Source organism: Cucurbita maxima, unplaced genomic scaffold (assembly GCF_002738345.1).
Source record: "Cucurbita maxima cultivar Rimu unplaced genomic scaffold, Cmax_1.0 Cma_Scf00015, whole genome shotgun sequence".
Taxonomy (NCBI): Eukaryota; Viridiplantae; Streptophyta; class Magnoliopsida; order Cucurbitales; family Cucurbitaceae; genus Cucurbita; species Cucurbita maxima.
The window spans coordinates 4,085,735-4,105,368 of NW_019272031.1; the positions used below are offsets into that span (position 1 = coordinate 4,085,735).

Here is a 19,634-nt window from a genome sequence, read left to right on the forward strand (position 1 = left end):
AAAAAAAAAAAAAAAAAAAACTTAAAAAATAAATAAGTCTATTATTAAATAAAAATGATTATGAACTAATTTAACTCAAATATGTTACTTAAATATTTTATGATTTATTATTTAATAAAGATGATACAGAATTTATAATTTTGATTTATTATTTAATAAAGATGATGACAGAATTTATAATTTTAATTAACTAAAATTACAGTCTAAATATAAATAAAAACATATGTTCCATTAAAATATGAATTTAATTTATGTCGAATAAAACTCTCTTTCCTTGATGATAATCTTTTCTGGACAGAATTTATAATTTTAATTAACTAAAATTACAGTAACTAAAATTACAGTCTAAATATAAATAAAAACATAATATGAATTTATGTCGAATAAAACTCTCTTTCCTTGATGATAATCTTTTCTTATGACCTCACCTCCAGCTCTTGGCCCGGATCGAACCCAACCTCCTCCTTGTCATGTTGGATTTCTACGGCCAGTCCGACCCAGAAATCGAACCCAACCTCCTCCTAATCACGGTTGGATTTCTCCACCCCGCCTGGACTAGAAATCGAAACCAACCTCCTCCTAATCAAGGTTGGATTTCTCCACCCGGCCTGGACTAGAAATCGAACTGTTGGATTTATCAGCTGGTCTGACCCAGAAATCAAACCCAGCCTCCTCCTAATCAATGTTGGATTTCTCTACTCGGCCAGGCCTAGAAATCGAACCCAACCTACTCCTAATCATGGTTGGATTTCTCGACCCCACCTGGACTAGAAATCGAAACCAACCTCCTCCTAATCAAGGTTGGATTTCTCCACCCGGCCTGGACTAGAAATCGAACCCAACCTCCTCCTAATCAATGTTGGATTTATCAGCCCGGTCTGACCCGGAAATCAAACCCAACCTCCTCCTAATCAATGTTGGATTTCTCTACTCGGCCTGGCCTAGAAATCGAACCCAACCTCATATTGGATTTCTCCACCCGGCCTGGCCCCGAAATCAAACCCAACCTCCTCCTAATCCCCAGAATGCTGTTGGATTGGTATGGATGTGCCTTCCAATGTGATATCAGGTCTCACGAATTCCCACGAGCTATCTCGTTCCAGATTGTTCTGTACAAACTTCATCAAATGACATCTGATCATCAACAAAAGTGAATGTCTGCTTAGTTTCAAACTTTTAAAACCAGTCAGCAACATTTACATGAAATTCTGCATCATAAAACTTCTACATTTTTTCATCTTCTATATCCAAAAAAAACATTCCACATTCACCATCAAAACCGACCTTTCTTCCTAATCATTCGGCGTTCCAGCAGCTTGTACTTTCTGATTGAGGGTCGACGTTCTTGTTCTCCACATCCCCATAATCGTCCTGCAAACGAACAATTGCAGCAGCTTTAACATCTATGAAAAAGTAACGTCCAACATCGACACAGTACGACAGACAACAAATACGTGGTAGTTACCTGCTGGCTACATTGAATGAAACAAATGATTGGAGGTAAAATCTAAGCCTTCCTTGTTCGTCTTGAATCTTAGCACCGTGACTTGCTTCGAGACCTCGACCTTTTTTAAGAATTACGACCAATGATGGGCTACCCAAAGAGGCGAGGGACGGGTGAAGTACTCGAATATCTTCAATGTCCTCCCAAAGAAAGAAAAATTTTGTTTTCTGTCCAAAAAAATTGGCATAAAACCCAATGATTCTGGCAGATAGAAATAGTCTTCCCTGTTCCAGAGAAACATAAGCTTTAAGCAACTCGGTCGTAATAATAGACTCGTAAGAAGCTCCGTTCCGGTCAGCGTGTTATGAGTAAACTCGCATAGCAACAGTGATAGTACCTGGAGAAGCATTTTTCTTCTCAGGGAGCAAGTGAAGTCGCTGACAAGAAACTCTTCGGCTGGCAACCCGAAAAGTTTCTGAAACGTTGAATTCCTGTAAGGCGACCTCGGATGGAGCTAATAAAGCACACCCAAGAAAGAAGTTAGCCAAAGTCCATCATTGAAGCAACTAGACCAGCATAGAGGTTCGAGATCAGAATCATAAACTACTAAACGCCACGATAAACCGAAAGATCGTTCACAACAGCAAAATGGAAGTGGACTGCATCCCTTCAACAATTAATCGACTCAGGAAAGAGAAAGAAGTGTTGAGAAATGTGCTTACCTTCTTCCCGACCTCCTTTCCCTTCATAGACAAGTACTGTCTCATCGTTTCGACTCCATCGGTATTATCTAAGAAGATTCTCAAATGCAGCTTTGATTGAGAAGACTGAGCAAGCTTCCCCTCAAGAGGAACCCATAAATCCGCAAGTTCAGTTGATTTATATTTTAGGAAATTGATCTCTGCGTGTCCGAGCGAGGTAGCCTGGTCGAGTGGGCCATCGAAGTTGAAAACCTCCACATATAATACTGATGGCGGTTCCTTCATAGCATCAAACTCGAGTATCTCTGCACGTTACGTTAAGATTTGGTTTAGATATAACAAGCTTGCAAATTGTTCGTATTGAGAAGAAGAACTACATAACAAATCAGAATGATAATAATCATAGTAATTTAAATCAAGAAAACTATCCCGGTTGAGAAGACAAAAGTCTTTTTGTAATCGCTCAAGCCCACCACTAATAGATATTGTCCTCTTCAGACTTTCCCTTATGGGCTTCACCTCAAGGTTTTAAAACGCGTTTGCTAGGAAGAGGTTTCCACACCTTTATATGGAACGCTTCGTTCCCCTCTCCAACCGATGTGGGATCTCACAATCCACTCCCCTTGGGAGTCCAACGTCTTCGCTGGCACATAGGCACACCGCCTGGTATCTAACTCTAATATCATTTGTAACAGCCCAAGTCCACCGCTAGCAAATATTGTCCTCTTTGGGCTTTCCCTTCTGGGTTTTAAAACACGTCTGCTAGGAAGATGTTTCCACACCCTTATATGGAATGCTTCGTTCTCCTCTCCAACCGATGTGGGATCTCACAATCCACTCCCCTTGAGGGCCCAGCGTCCTCGCTGGCACACCACCTGGTATCTGGCTCTGATATCATTTGTAACAGCCCAAGTCCACTGCTAGCAAATATTTTTCTCTCTGGCCTTTCTCTTCTGGGCTTCCCCTCAAGGTTTTAAAACACGTCTGCTAGGAAGAGGTTTCCACACTCTTATATGGAATGTTTCGTTCCCCTCTCCAACCAATGTGGGATCTCACAATCCACCCCCTTGGGTGCCAGCGTCCTCGCTGGCACACCACCTGGTAGTATCTGGCTTTAATATCATTTGTAATAACTCAAGCCCATCACTAGCAAATATTGTCCTCTCTGGACTTTTCCTTTTGGGCTTTCGCTCAAGGTTTTAAAATGCATTTACTAGGAAAAGGTTTCCACACTCTTATATGGAATGTTTCATTCCCTCTCCAACCGATGTGGGATCTCACACTTCTCGTCCTTAACATCACGTCCATTTTAGGCTTATTTTTGACAATAGAACATTAAATCAAGAAATTCTTTCCCATCGAAAAGGTGAGATTCTAACAAGGAAAGGCAAAGATGTCTTACCATTCCATTGAGGCTCATGAGTTTGAAGCTCAACGGAGCTCGTTCTTTTTTCACCATTGCATGTGAAAACCACACACGGGTCCGAGGAATCCGAAGAATCCAAGGACGAAATGTTCACCCCTTCGATAAGAGCAACCGTTAGTATCCATCCATTTCCTTGGCCTTTGACACCATGGTCACCTTCTATAAACATACAAAGCAAACGACATGATGCCAATATGAGAAAGTCGGTATTAATGTATAGACCAGAAACATTAAATAGATATCTATAAGCTAGCAACAATTAGCTTCTTGTACCTCTTTTTAGCCTAGCTTGAATGAAATGTGAGACCACGTTATAAACACGTTCCAATTGAAGAACTAAAATCCCACCAGTAACAAGTTCTCCTAAACTATCTGGCAAATCCAATCCAATGAATTCCAAGCCTTGCATTGTTTTGGACTTACAAAGCGTAATATGCGCAAGTATGTACAGCAGCATGAAAATGGTAGAAACTATAGTGAAGTTCCAGAAGTATTTTCGGGCCAATTCGAAATCCGATTGGCGGTCACTTTCAGAACTCGACAACACAAGATCCTTGTTCGGTAACTCGGTTGAATTCGGTACTTTTAAATGCTGTGCCAGCACGTTCGTAAATTGAACAAAACTTTCCTCCATACCCTGTCGAACGCCTTTTTCAATCATCCCTTTCATCATTGTACTATGGAGGAAGTTTATGCCCCAAGAGACTACCAAATGGGACGTCTCTTCTCCAGAGGTTAGCTCAGGACCAGGCATTATCTTGTAAAGTAACTCAACATTGAAGGCATTACCAAATGGAACTTCAGGTGTACTTACGTTTACGAAGACAGCGAATTCCCATCCGTCCCCTTTGATGTAGGTTTGCTCCTCGGTAGCATTAATAGCTCCAATGACCTTCGTTGCAGCTTTTCGGTAAGAAACGATCCGTGATAGACACGGTACGTCCCCTTGCTTCCAAGACCAGTTTCCTTCTTCTAAATTTGTTGTTCCCTGAAGTTCTGCTAGTTCTCTCCTGAACTTGGAATCTGGAGCAAACAGAAGTTTGTTCAAATCATCAGGTGAAACTACATATATTTGATCGACAAGAACGCCGCCCGGTAGATTCTCTGGCATTTCCTGTTCACTTCTCCTCGACTGCAGCGTCTCGATGGCTTCATCGAAGCTACATTCTGAGGGATGCTCGTTTATGCGCTCTTCGTTATCAGACATGGCACTTGATAACTCCGAAGAATTATCTGTTCTTGTATCCTCATCGCTCTTATGGAACAGTCTCTCCAATCGAGTCACAATGCTCTTCTTGTTAAACTTCCCTTTGATAGACTTGCTGGACGAAGATTTCGAGCCGACCAAATCCTGTGAAATGGTAGACGAGTCTTCCAATTGTTTAGCATTAGTAACACTTGATTGATTAAGTACATTGACTTTCCCATGTAATGAGACAATAAGAAGCACTTTCCCTGCATAAATTACAATAGTCAAAGAGCTCAGTAGCAATTGCAGAAAGATCAAACTCAAACGTGATAATCTTACTAAAACTTGGTATTAATGTCTTGAAACCTTCATTTGCAGATAGTTAACAGAAGTCACTATTTCTCAACAATACAGACATAGCCACAAGTTCCATACGATCAACTATCATGCATTTATGTGTCAACCTCAGCATAAATCAGCATAAATCAATGGTTATAATAAGCATCAATTCCTTCCCTTGCGAAGTTCAAATTCTCGCACTTTCTGTAAAATCCCACATCGGTTGGAGAGGAGAATGAAACGTTCTTTATTTATAAGGGTGTGAAAACCTCTCCCTAACAGACACGTCTTAAAAACCTTGAGGGGAAGCCTGAAAGGAAAAGCTCAAAGAGGACAATATTTGCTAACGGTGGGGTTGGGCCGTTACAAATGTTATTAGAGTTAGACACCGGGCGATGTGTTAGCGAGGAGGCTGAGCCACAAAGTAGGTGGACACGAGGTGGTGTGCTAGCAAGGATGCTAAGCTCCGACGGGGTGGATTGGGGGGTCCTACATCGATTGGAGAAGGGAATGAGTGTAAATGAAGACGCTGGGTCCCGAGGTGGATTGAGAGATCCCACATCAGTTGGGGAGGCCCGAGGTGGATTGGGAGATCCCACATCAGTTGGGGAGGAGAATAAAGCATTCTTCATAAGGGTTCGAAAATCTCTCCCAGTAGAGGCATTTTAAAAACCTTGTGAGTAAGTTGGAAGGAAAAAGCTCAAAGTGGACAATATCTGCTAGCGGTGGGCTTGAGCCATTACAAATGGTATCAGAGCCAGACACCGGACAATGTGTCAACGAGGAGCCTGAGCCCCGAAGGAGTGGACACAAAGCGGTGTGCCACCATGGATGCTGGGTCCCGAGAGGTGGATTGGAGGGTCCCACGTCGATTAGAGAAGGAAACGAGTGCAGGACGCTGAGCCCAAAGATGCATTGGGAGATCCCATGTCAGTTTAATGGAGTAGAACGAATCATTACTTACAAGGGCATGCACCTTCATTGTTGTAATATAAAACAGCACTATAGTACATTCACATATACGATAAACTAATAGGCATAGCAATTAAGTACTATTTTACTTCCAAGTGATTCAAACTAAGAAACTACAGCATCAAACAAACAGATAAGAGAAACAGAAACCCCCACCAGCAACTTCATTGATGAACTTCTCAGTTCCAGACCTTCGCACATCAAACCAAGTGGGCGGCAGGGTCTGTGAATCCTCATCAGCAACCATCCATATCGGAATCCGAACCCGACCAATCAACCCCGATGAACCATGGAAGAATCTGGACTCATCACTGTGCTCATAAACAGAAACAACCAGTTCCTCATCCACATCACGAAACTTAAAAATGAACTCCTCATTCCAAACAGGATTACAACTGTTCCTCATAATCCTCGTCTTAGCCTTACGCCTCCCAACCCGTAGCTTCACAAACGAGTCCTTCACAAGGAGATTCTTAGCCTCCAATACATACACATACAGCCTCATGCCTCGATTAAACACTCAAATTCCAGGAAAAGTTTGGAAAATCGCGCAAATGGGTAGATGGGTAGGTGGGATTTTAAGGCAATGAACAGAGGATTGATAGCCCAGTGGGTAAGGAGGGGGGAATTGAAGAGCCGCCATGGGAAGAGACGTGGAATATGTGGGAAGAAGACACGAGGAGGAAGGAAGAAGAAAACCCTTAAAGGGTGGAATTAGTCGGTGGGATTGGATTGGATTGGTTGTCGGCTGCAAGATATTGTGCAACCTTCTTAATTTGCCTCGCCGATTGTGGTTCTTGTTGCATTTCCACAAAGCAAAACACGCATGGAATCAAATTCTTTTTTGCTGTTGCTTTTCTTTTTCTTCCTATTTGAGATATCCAATTCTACAGTTTACGTGGAATGTCTCTCACGTGTCTGACACAGAATTATGATAAAGATTAAAGAATTTCTTGGGTAGTTTAGGACCGATAATAAAGATTTTAAATTGATATCCTTTTCAAATGGGATGGTAAGCTGTTAGAATAATAGATATTATTTCATTACAATTTTACAATTTGGGCATCGTGTACGGTTCGGTCCAAAGCGACCTCATATTGCAAATTTCTAGAGATGGGTCGATTGCATGTATATTACAGTGTGTATGATGTTGATCACTTTCGAGCGATAGGGAGTTCACTTCCTTATGCTCACCTTGATGAAATCTTTGTTGCATCAACTTATCGAGCTACTTACTCCCTCTTCTCGTAACCCTATGAAATAAGTTAGAGAAAGATAACTTCAACGTTTATGAAGGGTATTGATCTTGGATCTACTATTGACCCTGTTCATGTTGTTTTATGCTCTTGCGGGGACTGACTTTCAAACGGACCGGACATCCAAGGAAGAAATTAGACTTTGTGGGTGTTTCTTGTATTTCTCCCACGACATGTCTATTCCAACTTTAGACATCATACTCTTGAGACGTGAATAAGCATTGCACGGCATGTATTTTATAATAAATGTTAAAAATTATCTTCAAATAAATATTTAGCATAAACACGGCGCGGAAGATCTTCGTATTACGCAACTGAGCTCATTCCTCTCCCTCAAGTTTCGAGCTCCGGCGAGAAAAAAATGCTGCAGTTTCCGGCGTTCATGACCCAGTATCCTTGGTCCACGAGGACTATTCCGACGTCGTTTTTACTGCCGTCTCAGTGGCCCCAACCCCAAAACGAAGAGCTGCTGCTCGCCATGGAAGAGTCTGATTTTGAAGAGAAGGTTTTTGCCATTTTCTTTTGAAAAAACCCTAATACTCTTTTCTTCTCTCCGATATTTTATTTGCATAACCTCCTGCTTGGACTTGATTGAAATCATCGGAATGTTGATTTTAGTTTAATTACGGCATATTATGAATTCTTCGATGCGTGCCCGCTCTTGGTTGTGATTGTTTTGGAAAATGTTCCGAGTATTTCTGATTTGTTCTTTGTTTTCTTCTGCCTAAATGGAATCCTCATCTTTTGTTTTCACGAATTAATTTTTGCTTCATTCCTAGAATTAAACTACTGGATACACGTGCAAAGATCATATATCATGGAATTTCAAGTTCTAGGTAGTGTAATTGATTGAAATCTGTACTTGCTCAAACGAATTGAAATCAATACATCAAAAATCACGATAAAATTTGATCATCATGGGACATCGTATTATCTTTTTAATAACCAGTGGGAAGAGACTGTTGTTGAATTAGATCTGTGTAGCTGTAAGGTTTTCACCTTTCCCAATTGCATCTGAAACAGTTTTCTCTTGGTCCTTTACCTTGAATGCTTGCTTTCTTTGAAGTCCTTCGTCAGCACTAAGTTCATTTGTGACAGGAACCCTAGAGAAAACTTGTTGATACCCTACTTGAAGCGTTTGTTTCAGAGCACGACCTGTTACCGCCTAGAATTAGCTTGAATGTGATATTTATCCTTAGCCCTGTGACTCCAATGTGTCAGTATTTTCCATGGGTGATGCTTGTGAACCTAAGGTTACAAAGTGGTTTTTTGTCCTGGGGCCATGGCTTTGTCAGCAAGGGCTACTTCTTATATTATATCTAGATTACAAATCCATTTACCAAACACAGTTGAAAAACTTGAGTTTCTATTATCCATTCCTTTATTCAATTCAACATACTTCACAAATTCACTTGCCTGACTCCAAACTTCATAAAATCCAAGTTTATAAAAACTTCGAGCCACAAAGTCTTAGCTCTACTTGTTCTTGTGGCGGTTGTGATTTCTTGTGCGTTATTCTGTATTTTTGTAACTACTTTCTCTCTTCCTTTCTCTATGGAACTCTGGATTCAAATCTCTATCTTATGGGTCGATGATATGTGTCTTAACTAGTTGAGTTTAGTTGTACATAGATTGACAAGAGGCTTCAATTCTCACTCTTTCATGAATTCAATTGGATTCCAACTTCGAGTTTGTGGTGATTCTTCTTTCGTTCAGCTACCCTCCTCCAAAGGTCTCGAACAAAGAAGAGAAGAGGCTTCCATTTCTTTTAGTTCAACCTGGGATTCGAATCTTTGTCCTATTGATTAATGACATGTGCCTTAACTAGTTGAATTTAGTTATGCCTAGATCGACAAGAGATTCGATTCTCACTCTGTCATGAATTCATTTGGATTCCAACTTGAAGTTCGTGATGATTCTTCTTTCATTCAACTACCCACCAAAAGTCTCGAACGAAGAAGAGAAGAGAAGAGACTTCCATTTCTTTTAGTTCAACCCAAGATTCAAATTTTTGTCCCATTGGTCGTACATATGCCTTAACCAGTTGAATTTAGATGTGTCTAGATCGACGTTAGACTTTGATTCCTACTCTTTCATGAATTCAATTGGATTCCAACTTCGAGTTGGGAGGAACTAACAAACCATGAAATTCTCCTTGTGTCCTGTTGCAATGTTGTAAGGTTCAGATCTCACTTTTGTATATTACTATCATGGCAGTGCAATGAAATCAGGAAGACAAACAGCAACCTGGTGGTGATTGGCAAAATGACTGCTGATAACGATAAGGAAGACATAGAGGCAGAAGATGACGATGCCGACAATGCTGAGGAATCTGAGGCTGAAGAATTTGAGCAGGAAACTGGTTAAAACTTACAACTACTCTGCATATTTGTGTCCTTTCTTGTCCTTGGAATCCTCAATTTGCTTGTGTATTACTGAACCAATTTTTCTTTTTGTTCATTGTGAATCTGTCACTTAGGAAAGCCAGAGCCTCTATGATCGTTAAACATACATTCATTATAGCTTCAAATTTATGTGCCTCTTGAGCTGATGATACTTTGATGAATGAATATAACCTTTTCTTTTTATTTCTCTTCTGTTTTTGTTTTTGAGTTCAACCATAAGTGAGGTGGGAGAAGATACGAATATCTGATCTTTTGGTTTAGAACACTGGTTTTTTACACTCTTGTAGTTCACTTCGGCTCAATTGAGCTATATAATCTGAGTCTTCGTTCTGGAGTTGTGTTGCTCTTAGCTGGTTGGATTGTTGGCCTGTAGAGCGGGTCTCAAAGGCCATTTTTTTAATCCAAAGAGTCAAGATGGTTCAGGGTTCAAGTGCATCGAGCTTCCGGTGAATAAAACTTATCCATTTGCTGTTGAGTACACATTATATTGAAATTTGAATCTTCTTACTAATGCCTTTATTGACCGAATTATGTTCAACTTAGCTACTTCCCGTAAAATGTTATTATTATTATTATTTTGTGTTGTGCTCAAAGTCAACCGTTAACTGTCAACCGTTATGCTCAAATTGTTAAGGTCAACTCAAAATAAAATATTGATGATAGTACAATTTTTATTTTTATTATGATTTTTTTTGTAGAATACAAATATTAGATAATATGAATAATAGTATTAGTAATAGAAATGGAATGAGAGAAAGAAAGAAAAAAAAAGACTTAATCGAACATATGGGCTTGGGCCGAGTTGTCTTAACCTAATGGGCTTCAGTGAAGACAAACGAAAAGGCCCAAAACCTCAGAGGGTTCAGTCTCCGTTCATAGTCCTATAAACTTCATCAAAACCCTAATTCTCATGTCCTCGCGCTCGCAGCTGCCAGCAACTTCGTAAACCTAATTCTCCACCGTCGCAGACGAAATGACGACCCGCTTCAAGAAGAACAGGAAGAAGCGCGGTCACGTGAGTGCCGGTCATGGTCGTATCGGCAAGCACCGTAAGCATCCTGGCGGTCGTGGTAACGCCGGAGGTATGCACCACCACAGAATCCTCTTCGACAAATACCATCCTGGTTATTTCGGCAAAGTTGGAATGAGGTACTTCCACAAGCTCCGAAACAAATTCTATTGCCCCATTGTAAACGTCGACAAGCTCTGGTCCCTCGTACCTCAAGAAGTCAAGGACAAGGCTTCTAAGGATAACGTCCCTTTGATTGATGTTACTCAGTTTGGGTATTTCAAAGTTTTGGGCAAAGGCGGTTTGCCTGAGAATCAGCCCGTCGTTGTGAAAGCCAAGCTCATCTCCAAAATTGCCGAGAAGAAGATCAAAGAGAATGGTGGTGCGGTTGTCCTTACGGCTTAGGTTTATTGGGTAATTGTTAGTTATGATTATGTTTCAAAATTAGTTTGATATTTCTTGTGGCGTATTCGACATAGGATTAATGTTATCAAACTTCGTGTTTCAGTTTCCTTTCTTTACTGTGAACTCAGTCAATTTTGAATATGTTTCTTGAATTGTCATGTTACTTGAAATCTTATACATTGTTAATTTCGGTAGCTTTTTGGGATTTTGCTATCATTATTGAAGATGCCCTTGTGTTCTAGGTAGATCTTATCCGACTTACTAGCAAAGAAATAGGTTGTCTCCATTGAAGCAGTGCAATTTTTCCTCCAAATAGATCTGCTGTTGATAGTAGTTCATCTTTTTAGCATCAGCTGGAATGTTTCTTTTGTCGGTGTTATTTACACAATTAGACTGGGATCAATGGAGTGAGTTCACGTTGGTATGAGTTCAGTGTTCAATATCTTGATATATTGATGGAGATCAGTGTTCAATATCTCAAAGTGGACAATGGAGATTAGTGATTCTGTTTGATATATTGATGTTCAGTGTTCAATATCTTTCCAGCTTTCATAATTTTTTCTCGATGTAGCTGCTAATAGAAGTTAAAATCGATGGAGCTGCTAATATGTTGATCGAAATTGTAAGCTTGAGATTGGGATGATCTGAATAAAATAGTTAATGACTAGATATCAGTGCTTTGAATATCAAAATAGGTTTCATTTGTGATGTGTAGTGTTTAGGTTTTGAGATATCATTTCTTCAACACAAAATTTGATTATTGTTATTGTTGTATTTTGGGTTAGTTTGGTTGACCTAATAAAAAATTTAAACTTGTGGGGATGAATTGTAGCCCTATTTTGTGAACTCGCATGTTGGATTGTAGCCCTGTTTTCGTGTTGGATTGTAGACCTGTTTTCGTGTTGGATTGTAGCCCTGTTTTCGTGTTGGATTGTAGCCCTGTTTTCGTGTTGGATTGTAGCCCTGTTTTCCGGTTAGATTGTAGCCCTGTTTTCCGGTTGGTTGATTGGATTGACTTAATAATAAATGGTAACCGGATAACGTTGAATTTTAAAAAAAATTCAACCGGGACGGAATTGAAGGTTCCGGTAGATTTTAATAATGTTGAGCATAAATGATCCAATATAATTAAATATATTTACCATTTTCATTTAAACAGAAAATAAACTTTCTTTAAATTAAATAATGTATAATGCATCGAATTTGGATTGAAATTTTAGAATGTAACCTTCATTTTTTATTTTACTTTTTCAATAGGTTATTGGGCGAGTTAATTCTTAGTGGGTGACGGAGTAGGCATACAGACAAATGCCTCTCTGTCTCTGCCTCTGCGGTGACTCTTCACGAAGAATGTCTGTGTTTCTATCATTACCCTCAGCTCCACAAACAAACACAATCACGAGGCCACAATTAAAATAAATAAATAAATAATTTATTTCCAATATATTTTACCAAATTTAAGCTCTTTCTCTTTCCCCTCAATAAATCAACCATTTTTAGTTCAATTTAGATGACGATAATGTTCATTTGAAAAGAATCCGAGATTAATTTGAGTTCCACCATACATAGTTGACTGGTCAACTCCTTGCAATTTCTTCACACGACTTTCCACTAAATTTAGATATTTGAGAAATTTTCATTGACCCATTTCATCATTTCCTCCAATTCTCCCAAGAAAGCTTCGAGCTACTTCAGCTCTGAAATTCAGGGCAACCCCAGATTCTTGGAACTTGTAACTTTGCTTCTTTGTTGTTCTTGTTCTTGTTGTAGCGATGGCTGCCGCCGTTCCTCCGCCTCCTGCCGCTGAAGAAGAAGGAGCAATTCTTAATGAATTTACACCTCCGATTTTGTTAGCTGATAAGATTTTGAAATTGGCCCAAGAAGCGGTTTCTTCGAGGCAAGAATGTGTTGATATAGCCCAACAAGTCGACGAAATTTACCGGAAGCTTCAAGCCACCGTTCGCCTGATCTCCACCACCACGCAGCCGCTCTACGAGCGCCCAATTCGCCGGATCGTGGCCGATGTAACGAAGAATCTCGAACGTGCTTTGAACTTCGTCAGCAAATGCCGCCATAGTGGGTTTCTCAGGCAAGTTTTCTCCATGACCACCATTGCCGATTTCCGTAAGGTTTCAGGTCTTCTCGAGTCTTCAATCGGCGATATGAAATGGCTTATTTCCATTTTTGATCCCGATGGCTCTGTTGGGTTGCCTCCGATTGCGAGTAACGACCCAACTTTAGCCTATATTTGGCCTTGTATTGCCACAATCCAAATGGGTTCAATTAAGAATCTCGAAGCTGCGAATCAGTTAACGTTACTCACTCGTGGGAACGATCGGAATCAGAAAATCGTGGTGGAGGAAGGCGGCGTTCCGCCATTGCTTAAATTACTTAAGGATTATGCTTCCCCTGATGCTCAAATTTCTGCTGCTAATGTTCTTATTAATGTTGCTTCTGTTCCTGAAAGGGTTAAATCCATTTTGGATGTTCTTGGGGTTCCGATTATTGTTCAAGCTCTTAATTATTCCTCCATGAGGGTTCAAATTGTTGTGGCAAATTTGGTTTCGCAAATGGCTGAACTTAGCTCTCTTGCTCGAGAGGAGTTTGCTAGAGAGAATGTTACTAAACCTTTGGTTACTTGTTTGTCTATTGATATGGTTTTGGATGATCCTAAAGTTCATTTAGGGAAGAGTAGTTTTCATTCTGTGGTTGAGATGAAGAAGGAGCTTGATGGGAAAGCTTCGAGTAGTTCACTGAATTTGAATTCGTCGTCGGGTTTGTGTTCGTCGTATTCTGATGGTAGTAGCAGAGGAGGCCATCAGAGAAAGGAGAAAGAAGTTGAGAGCTCTGAAGTTAAGCTTCAGCTTAAGGTGAATTGTGCTGAAGCTCTATGGAGACTCTCGGAAGGGAGCGTTTCGAATAGTCGAAAGATCACGGAGACGAAAGGGTTGTTGTGTATGGCGAAGATTATCGAGAGTGAAGAAGGGGATTTGCAATACAATTGCTTGAGGACAGTGATGGAGGTAACGGCTGTTGCAGAGTCGAAGCCAGACTTTAGACATGTTGCATTTAAGATCACTTCACTCGCTCCGAAAGCGATTCTGTATCAACTTTCGAGATTGATTCAAGAGGAACGTGATCCAAGGTTGCAAGTTCCCGCAATCAAATCGATCGGTTCTCTTGCAAGGATTTTTCCTGCTAAGGAATCACGGATTATCGATCTTTTGGTTATGCAGATGAAGAGTATAAACATGGACGTAGCCTTGGAGGCGGTCGTTGCGTTAGGGAAGTTTGCTTGCCTCGAAAATTATAACTGCGTAGCACATTCGAAGTCGATTATCGAGTTTGATGGCGTTCCTCCTCTAATGAAACTTTTAAGACAAAACGAGGCTGCTCAAGTACCTGGCTTAAAGCTGCTATGTTATCTTGCACTGAGTGCAGGCAATAGCAAGGCTTTAGAGGAGGCTCATGCCTTGAATGAGATGAAGAGGATGGCTCGTCTCGTTTTCGCTCACACCGACTTGCACGAGTTGTATTCTAAAGCCATACACCACCTTACTCTTTATCAGGCTGGAGCTCATCATATCCACAGGCACCACTTTTCACCGTGAGCTTAATAAGCAATGTTGTTGTACATTAAATCAAATTGGAGGTTGTTCAAAGTTCTTCACAATCTGAGATTAAGTCGCTATAGTCCACACAGAATAGCGACTGCACGAGTCGCACCGTCAATGGCCCAGGGTAGAGACCGAGACAAGACATTGAAGAACTCTGGCTCTGGCTCTGGCTCTGGCTCTGGCTCTGGCTCTGGCTCTGGTGCCCTTCATACACGAACGTCCTGGTAGGACTCTTAACTTTTTGGCTCTTGCTTTCCGATTTTCGAAATAATTGTGTAGATTTGTTGTATTCGATGTAGCTCAAGTTTCTTGACGAACATGGTAGGCAATATGAGTGAATTATTTATTGATAGCTGGTAGTCCCTTGCATTGTCAATCATCTCAAGTTTAGCATATTCCTAGACAAATTTTAGAGAAACAATCTCGTGATAAAGAAGTCCGAAACGTTTGTTTCTCAGTGTCGAACACATCGTATCGGATTGATGTTAGTTTTCATCAACCGGCCTGGATGATGTTTACAGCTTTTCAGGTTTTGGAGGGAGAACCAAACCAATCTTACTTTTTGTGAACCTTTGACGTGTTGTGTCGTGTCCTGTCTGTCAACTCAATGGTGTTATGGAATGCATAGTGTGAGATAAACTAGAACTTGAGAACTATAGGTGACTTTGTTGGCTCCACCACTGTTTCTTTCGATTATCACACCTTTGTTTCGTCTCTCTGTAACGACCCAAGCTCACCGCTAATAGATATTATTCTCTTTAAGCTTTCTTTTTCGGAGTTTCCCTCAAGGTTTAAAAGGGTGTTTTGTTCTTCTCCCCAACCGATGTGGGATCTCATAATCCACCCTCCCTTCGGGGCCTACCGTCCTCGCTGGCACTCATTCCCTTCTTCAATCGATGTGGGACCCCTAATTTACCCCCCTTTTGGGGGCCAGCGTTCTTGTTGGCACACTGCCTCGTGTCCACCCCTTCGGGGCTCAGCCTCCTCACTAGCACACCGCTCGGTGTCTGACTCTAATATCATTTGTAACGACTCAAGTCCACCGTTAGCAGATGTTGTTCTCTTTGTGTTTTCCCTTTCGGGGTTTCCCTCAAGGTTTTTAAAACGTGTCTGCTAGAAAGAGGTTTTCACACCCTTATAAAGAGTGTTTCGTTCTCCTCCCCGACTGATGCGAGATCTCACACTCACAATTACAGCTTATCAGGTTTTGGAGGAAAAATCAAACCAATCTTACTTTTTGTCAACCTTTGACGTGTCGTGTCTGTCGACTCGATAGTATTATGGAATGCATAGTGTGAGATAGACTAGAACTTGAGAACTATAGGCGACTTAGCAGGCTCCACCGCTGTTTCTTTCAATTATCACGCCTTTGTTTCATCTCTCTCGGTTACTGTTATTACACTGTAGTTCCAGGTTCCATATGTGTAGCTGTCTGCCCTTGATTGAATTGTGTTGTTTCATCACGTCACTAATTTAGTAGGCATTCTTTCTAGGAAATTCCGAAGGAAATGAACACATCACACTAGATGTTACATTGGTTGGCTCTGTCCCACATCACTAAACCCAGAGAGATTAGTTCCTTCAACGTCCACGACACGAATGGGATGTACTCGGGCGTTGAGGCTCGTAAAAGGAAGTGAACAAACAAAAATACTGTATCCCCTGAGAAATTTGTTAGCTACGATTATATTCTTTAGTTCATTCGAATTCGAGCATCTTGGTTGAGAGTATATGTCTTAATCTATTGAGTTATGTTCAAGTTGACATGTTCAAAGTTTGTCTTGAATCAACCGTTCTCGGATGATTTGCTTATATACTTTTGATGACTGTCTTGATTCTGAATCGTTTACTACGACGAACGAATGACGTTCGGGGTAAATGCTTTATTGATGTGAATTATGATTATATTCTTTAGTTCATTCGAACTCGAGCATCTTGGTTGAGAGTATATGTCTTAATCCATTGAGTTATATTCAAGTTGACATGTTCAAAGTTTGTCTTGAATCAACCGTTCTCTGACGATTTGCTTATATACTTTTGATGACTGTCTTGATTCTGAATCGTTTACTACGACGAACGAATGACGTTCGGGGTAAATGCTTTATTGATGTGAATTATGATTATATTCTTTAGTTCATTCGAACTCGAGCATCTTGGTTGAGAGTATATGTCTTAATCCATTGAGTTATATTCAAGTTGACATGTTCAAAGTTTGTCTTGAATCAACCGTTCTCTGACGATTTGTTTATATACTTTTGATGACTGTCTTGATTCTGAATCGTTTACTACGACGAACGAATGACGTTCGGGGTAAATGCTTTATTGATGTGAATTATGATTATATTCTTTAGTTCATTCGAACTCGAGCATCTTGGTTGAGAGTATATGTCTTAATCCATTGAGTTATATTCAAGTTGACATGTTCAAAGTTTGTCTTGAATCAACCGTTCTCTGACGATTTGTTTATATACTTTTGATGACTGTCTTGATTCCTCTTGCTTGAATCGTTTACTACGACGAACCAATGACGTTCGGGGTAAAGGCTTTATTGTTGTGAATTCTGCTCGATAATTCATCGAGCCCTGTTTGTAGATTTTGCAGGGTGTCCAGCATCATCACGTGTCAACTTTAAGCAAAGGGGAATCCAAGCCAAAGCTAATGAAGAATCTGAAGCAATTTCTGATTACACCTAATTCTTTGCAAGTTTCAAAGTGTATTGACTTCTCCACATAAACTGAACCTTTACTCTACTTCTCCATAGCTCATATTCTTCTAAATGTCTTTTCCCGACGAACGACATGTATTAGTGACGGTATCGAGAAATCCTAACTAGTCTGACTCGATGATAGCAAGCATGATATAGAATTAATATGACTTTCATATCAAGAAAGCCATTTTTGTTCATACGCTTTAAAAATTTATTTAGTGTATTCTTACGAGTGTTGTGGGTGAAATTATTTACTAGACCTATATACCCGGCAAGAACCTAGTTCTAGGCCCATGAGAAATCTATAACTCTAATAGATTTAAAGTAGACATGATTTTAGTGATTAGTCATACACCCTCGTATCCACGCAAACAAGAATATTAGAGACTTATTCAACATCAAAGCAAGTAAAAAAAAGGTTTACAACGGGCAAGCAAACAAGCATGATTGACAGACAACACGTCTTGAACAAGTATGACCGTGACATACAATACCATTAATTTTCAGACCACTATAAAAGAGAAAGTAAAATATTTTTTATTTTTTCTATCGATTGTCGCAAATTTAATAGTGGTTTCTACGCAGATATTTAAAAATTTAAATTACAATTTTATTATTCTTAAATTTTTAGTAATATATTAAAGATTTATTAGAGATAGATTGAAAAATGATTGAATATAAAATTAAAATTTTAATTTAGAGATTTATTAAATATAGCTTAAAAAAAGAAAAAAAAAAAAAGGAAGAAAAGAAATAAGATTAGTGATTGATTAGGGTTAAGTGGGGATTTGATTAGCTGATTGACTTGTGAATTAGCTGTTAATTATGTCGGATCCATTCCCAAGCAGACCCGAATTACACGCTTTTTAGCTGTTTTATTATTATTATTATTATTATTATTATTATTATTATCAAAAACAAAAAAATTATAAATTATTTTTGTTTCTTACGCTAACAGCTTAGGGAAAGCAACTTGGGTTTAAGTTGTTAAGAGGCCGTTTTAAGAGTTGGGACCATTTATTTATTTATTTATTTATTTATTTATTTATTATTATTTTCAACAAAATCATTTTCTGTTATGAATTCTTTCTTTTTAATCACAATGAGTGTAATTAAAGCCTCCTCTAATATCATTAATCAAATTTAATTTTGTTTGAGAAAAAAAAAATATAGCGGTTGGAAATAAGATATTAATATTGTCATTTTAAAATTAATTATTTGAAATTTTTTTTATCTTAATTATATTTTTGAAAATAAATAAATAGACATTTATTAAAAATAAAATTTTGGATAAACTACTCAGATTAACCTAATCTAAAAAAGTTATGTTGGGAATCACGACTCTTCATAATAATATGATATTGTCTACTTCGAGTAGAAGCTCTCATGACTCTATTTTTTGTTTCGAAACCAAAAGATCGTGAAGATGTACTCCTTATGAGGCCTATGGAGCCCTCGAACAACCTCTCCTTAATTGAGGTTCGAGTCCTTTCTCTAAAACCTTCAAACAAAGTACACCCTTGGTTCGATACTTGAGCCACTTTTAACTAAACTTTCGAGGGTCCCAATGACATGACTCTGATACCATATTAGAATTACAAATCTACACAATAGTATGATATTATCCACTTTGAACACAAGCTCTCATGACTTTGCTCTGGACTTCCCCAAAAAGTCTCATACCAATGGAGATGTATTTCTTTACTTATAAACTCAGGATCATTGCCTAAATTAGCCAACATACATGGGACTCACTCCCAACAATCCTCAACAATTTATGGTTTGAATAGGTTGGGTTGGGTCTGATTCATTATTTAATAAAAGTTGTTTGTGTCGAAAAAAAAAAAAAAACTTCAACACGAACAATTGAGTTAGGTTTAAAAAGTGTCCCGATCTGACTTAACCCAATTCACGAAGATTGCTAAATTAAATAACCCAAATTGACTTTTTACCTCTAAATTTGTAGTAAGTTTCTTCTATTCATGAAATTATTCTTTTTTGGTGTAAAAAAGAGGATGAGAAGTCAAATTATGTACTGTTTTCAAATTTTAAGCAAAAACCCTAATTGGTTATTAAAAAAATAAAATTTTAAATGAAATAATTATTATAAATTGAATGATAAAAACAAATTAATGAGTTGGATTTTGAGTTCAATAAATAAGTG

General features: G+C 39.1%; 4 protein-coding genes and 1 long non-coding RNA gene across 13 annotated transcripts in view; 4 read left to right on the forward strand and 1 right to left on the reverse strand.

Moving 5' to 3' along the window:
* Nucleotides 1-16,819, forward strand: part of LOC111490333 — a 28,184-nt gene extending 11,365 nt beyond the window's left edge. Inside the window, exon 2 of the long non-coding RNA XR_002719545.1 lies at nucleotides 15,887-16,819. This is a non-coding gene — a long non-coding RNA (uncharacterized LOC111490333). The remainder of the gene's footprint in view (nucleotides 1-15,886) is intronic.
* On the reverse strand, nucleotides 400-6,916 carry LOC111490252 (C2 and GRAM domain-containing protein At5g50170-like). Of its 7 annotated transcripts, none has more exons than XR_002719519.1 (10): nucleotides 6,228-6,916; nucleotides 3,845-5,026; nucleotides 3,548-3,730; nucleotides 2,167-2,450; nucleotides 1,842-1,958; nucleotides 1,466-1,728; nucleotides 1,285-1,371; nucleotides 980-1,134; nucleotides 763-941; nucleotides 400-613 (listed from the first exon to the last, which is right to left on the reverse strand). XR_002719519.1 is itself a non-coding variant. In XM_023138805.1 (8 exons), the coding sequence occupies exons 1-7, from the start codon at nucleotides 6,574-6,576 to the stop codon at nucleotides 1,293-1,295; spliced, it is 2,457 nt and encodes an 818-aa protein (XP_022994573.1). In that variant the 5' UTR covers nucleotides 6,577-6,916; the 3' UTR covers nucleotides 1,158-1,208; nucleotides 1,285-1,292. The 7 variants fall into 7 exon arrangements, 1 of the variants encoding a protein (XP_022994573.1); XR_002719518.1 differs by adding an exon at nucleotides 652-727 and having other exon boundaries at nucleotides 786-1,134; XR_002719522.1 differs by having other exon boundaries at nucleotides 400-555; nucleotides 816-1,134.
* On the forward strand, nucleotides 7,581-9,917 carry LOC111490324. Its single transcript, XM_023138914.1, has 2 exons — nucleotides 7,581-7,832; nucleotides 9,545-9,917. Exons 1-2 carry the CDS (start codon nucleotides 7,689-7,691, stop codon nucleotides 9,692-9,694), a joined length of 294 nt encoding a protein of 97 aa, XP_022994682.1. The 5' UTR covers nucleotides 7,581-7,688; the 3' UTR covers nucleotides 9,695-9,917.
* On the forward strand, nucleotides 10,636-11,340 carry LOC111490319 (60S ribosomal protein L27a-3-like). The gene has a single exon (XM_023138909.1). The coding sequence runs from the start codon at nucleotides 10,706-10,708 to the stop codon at nucleotides 11,144-11,146; it is 441 nt and encodes a 146-aa protein (XP_022994677.1). The 5' UTR covers nucleotides 10,636-10,705; the 3' UTR covers nucleotides 11,147-11,340.
* Nucleotides 12,416-17,628, forward strand: LOC111490259. 3 transcript variants are annotated; one of them, XM_023138818.1, is made up of 3 exons: nucleotides 12,416-14,987; nucleotides 16,257-16,399; nucleotides 17,356-17,628. In XM_023138818.1, exon 1 carries the CDS (start codon nucleotides 12,919-12,921, stop codon nucleotides 14,755-14,757), a length of 1,839 nt encoding a protein of 612 aa, XP_022994586.1. In that variant the 5' UTR covers nucleotides 12,416-12,918; the 3' UTR covers nucleotides 14,758-14,987; nucleotides 16,257-16,399; nucleotides 17,356-17,628. The 3 variants fall into 3 exon arrangements, with proteins under 3 accessions (XP_022994586.1, XP_022994585.1, XP_022994587.1); XM_023138817.1 differs by lacking the exon at nucleotides 16,257-16,399; XM_023138819.1 differs by lacking the exon at nucleotides 16,257-16,399 and having other exon boundaries at nucleotides 17,365-17,628.
* The last annotated feature ends 2,006 nt before the right edge of the window (nucleotides 17,629-19,634 follow it).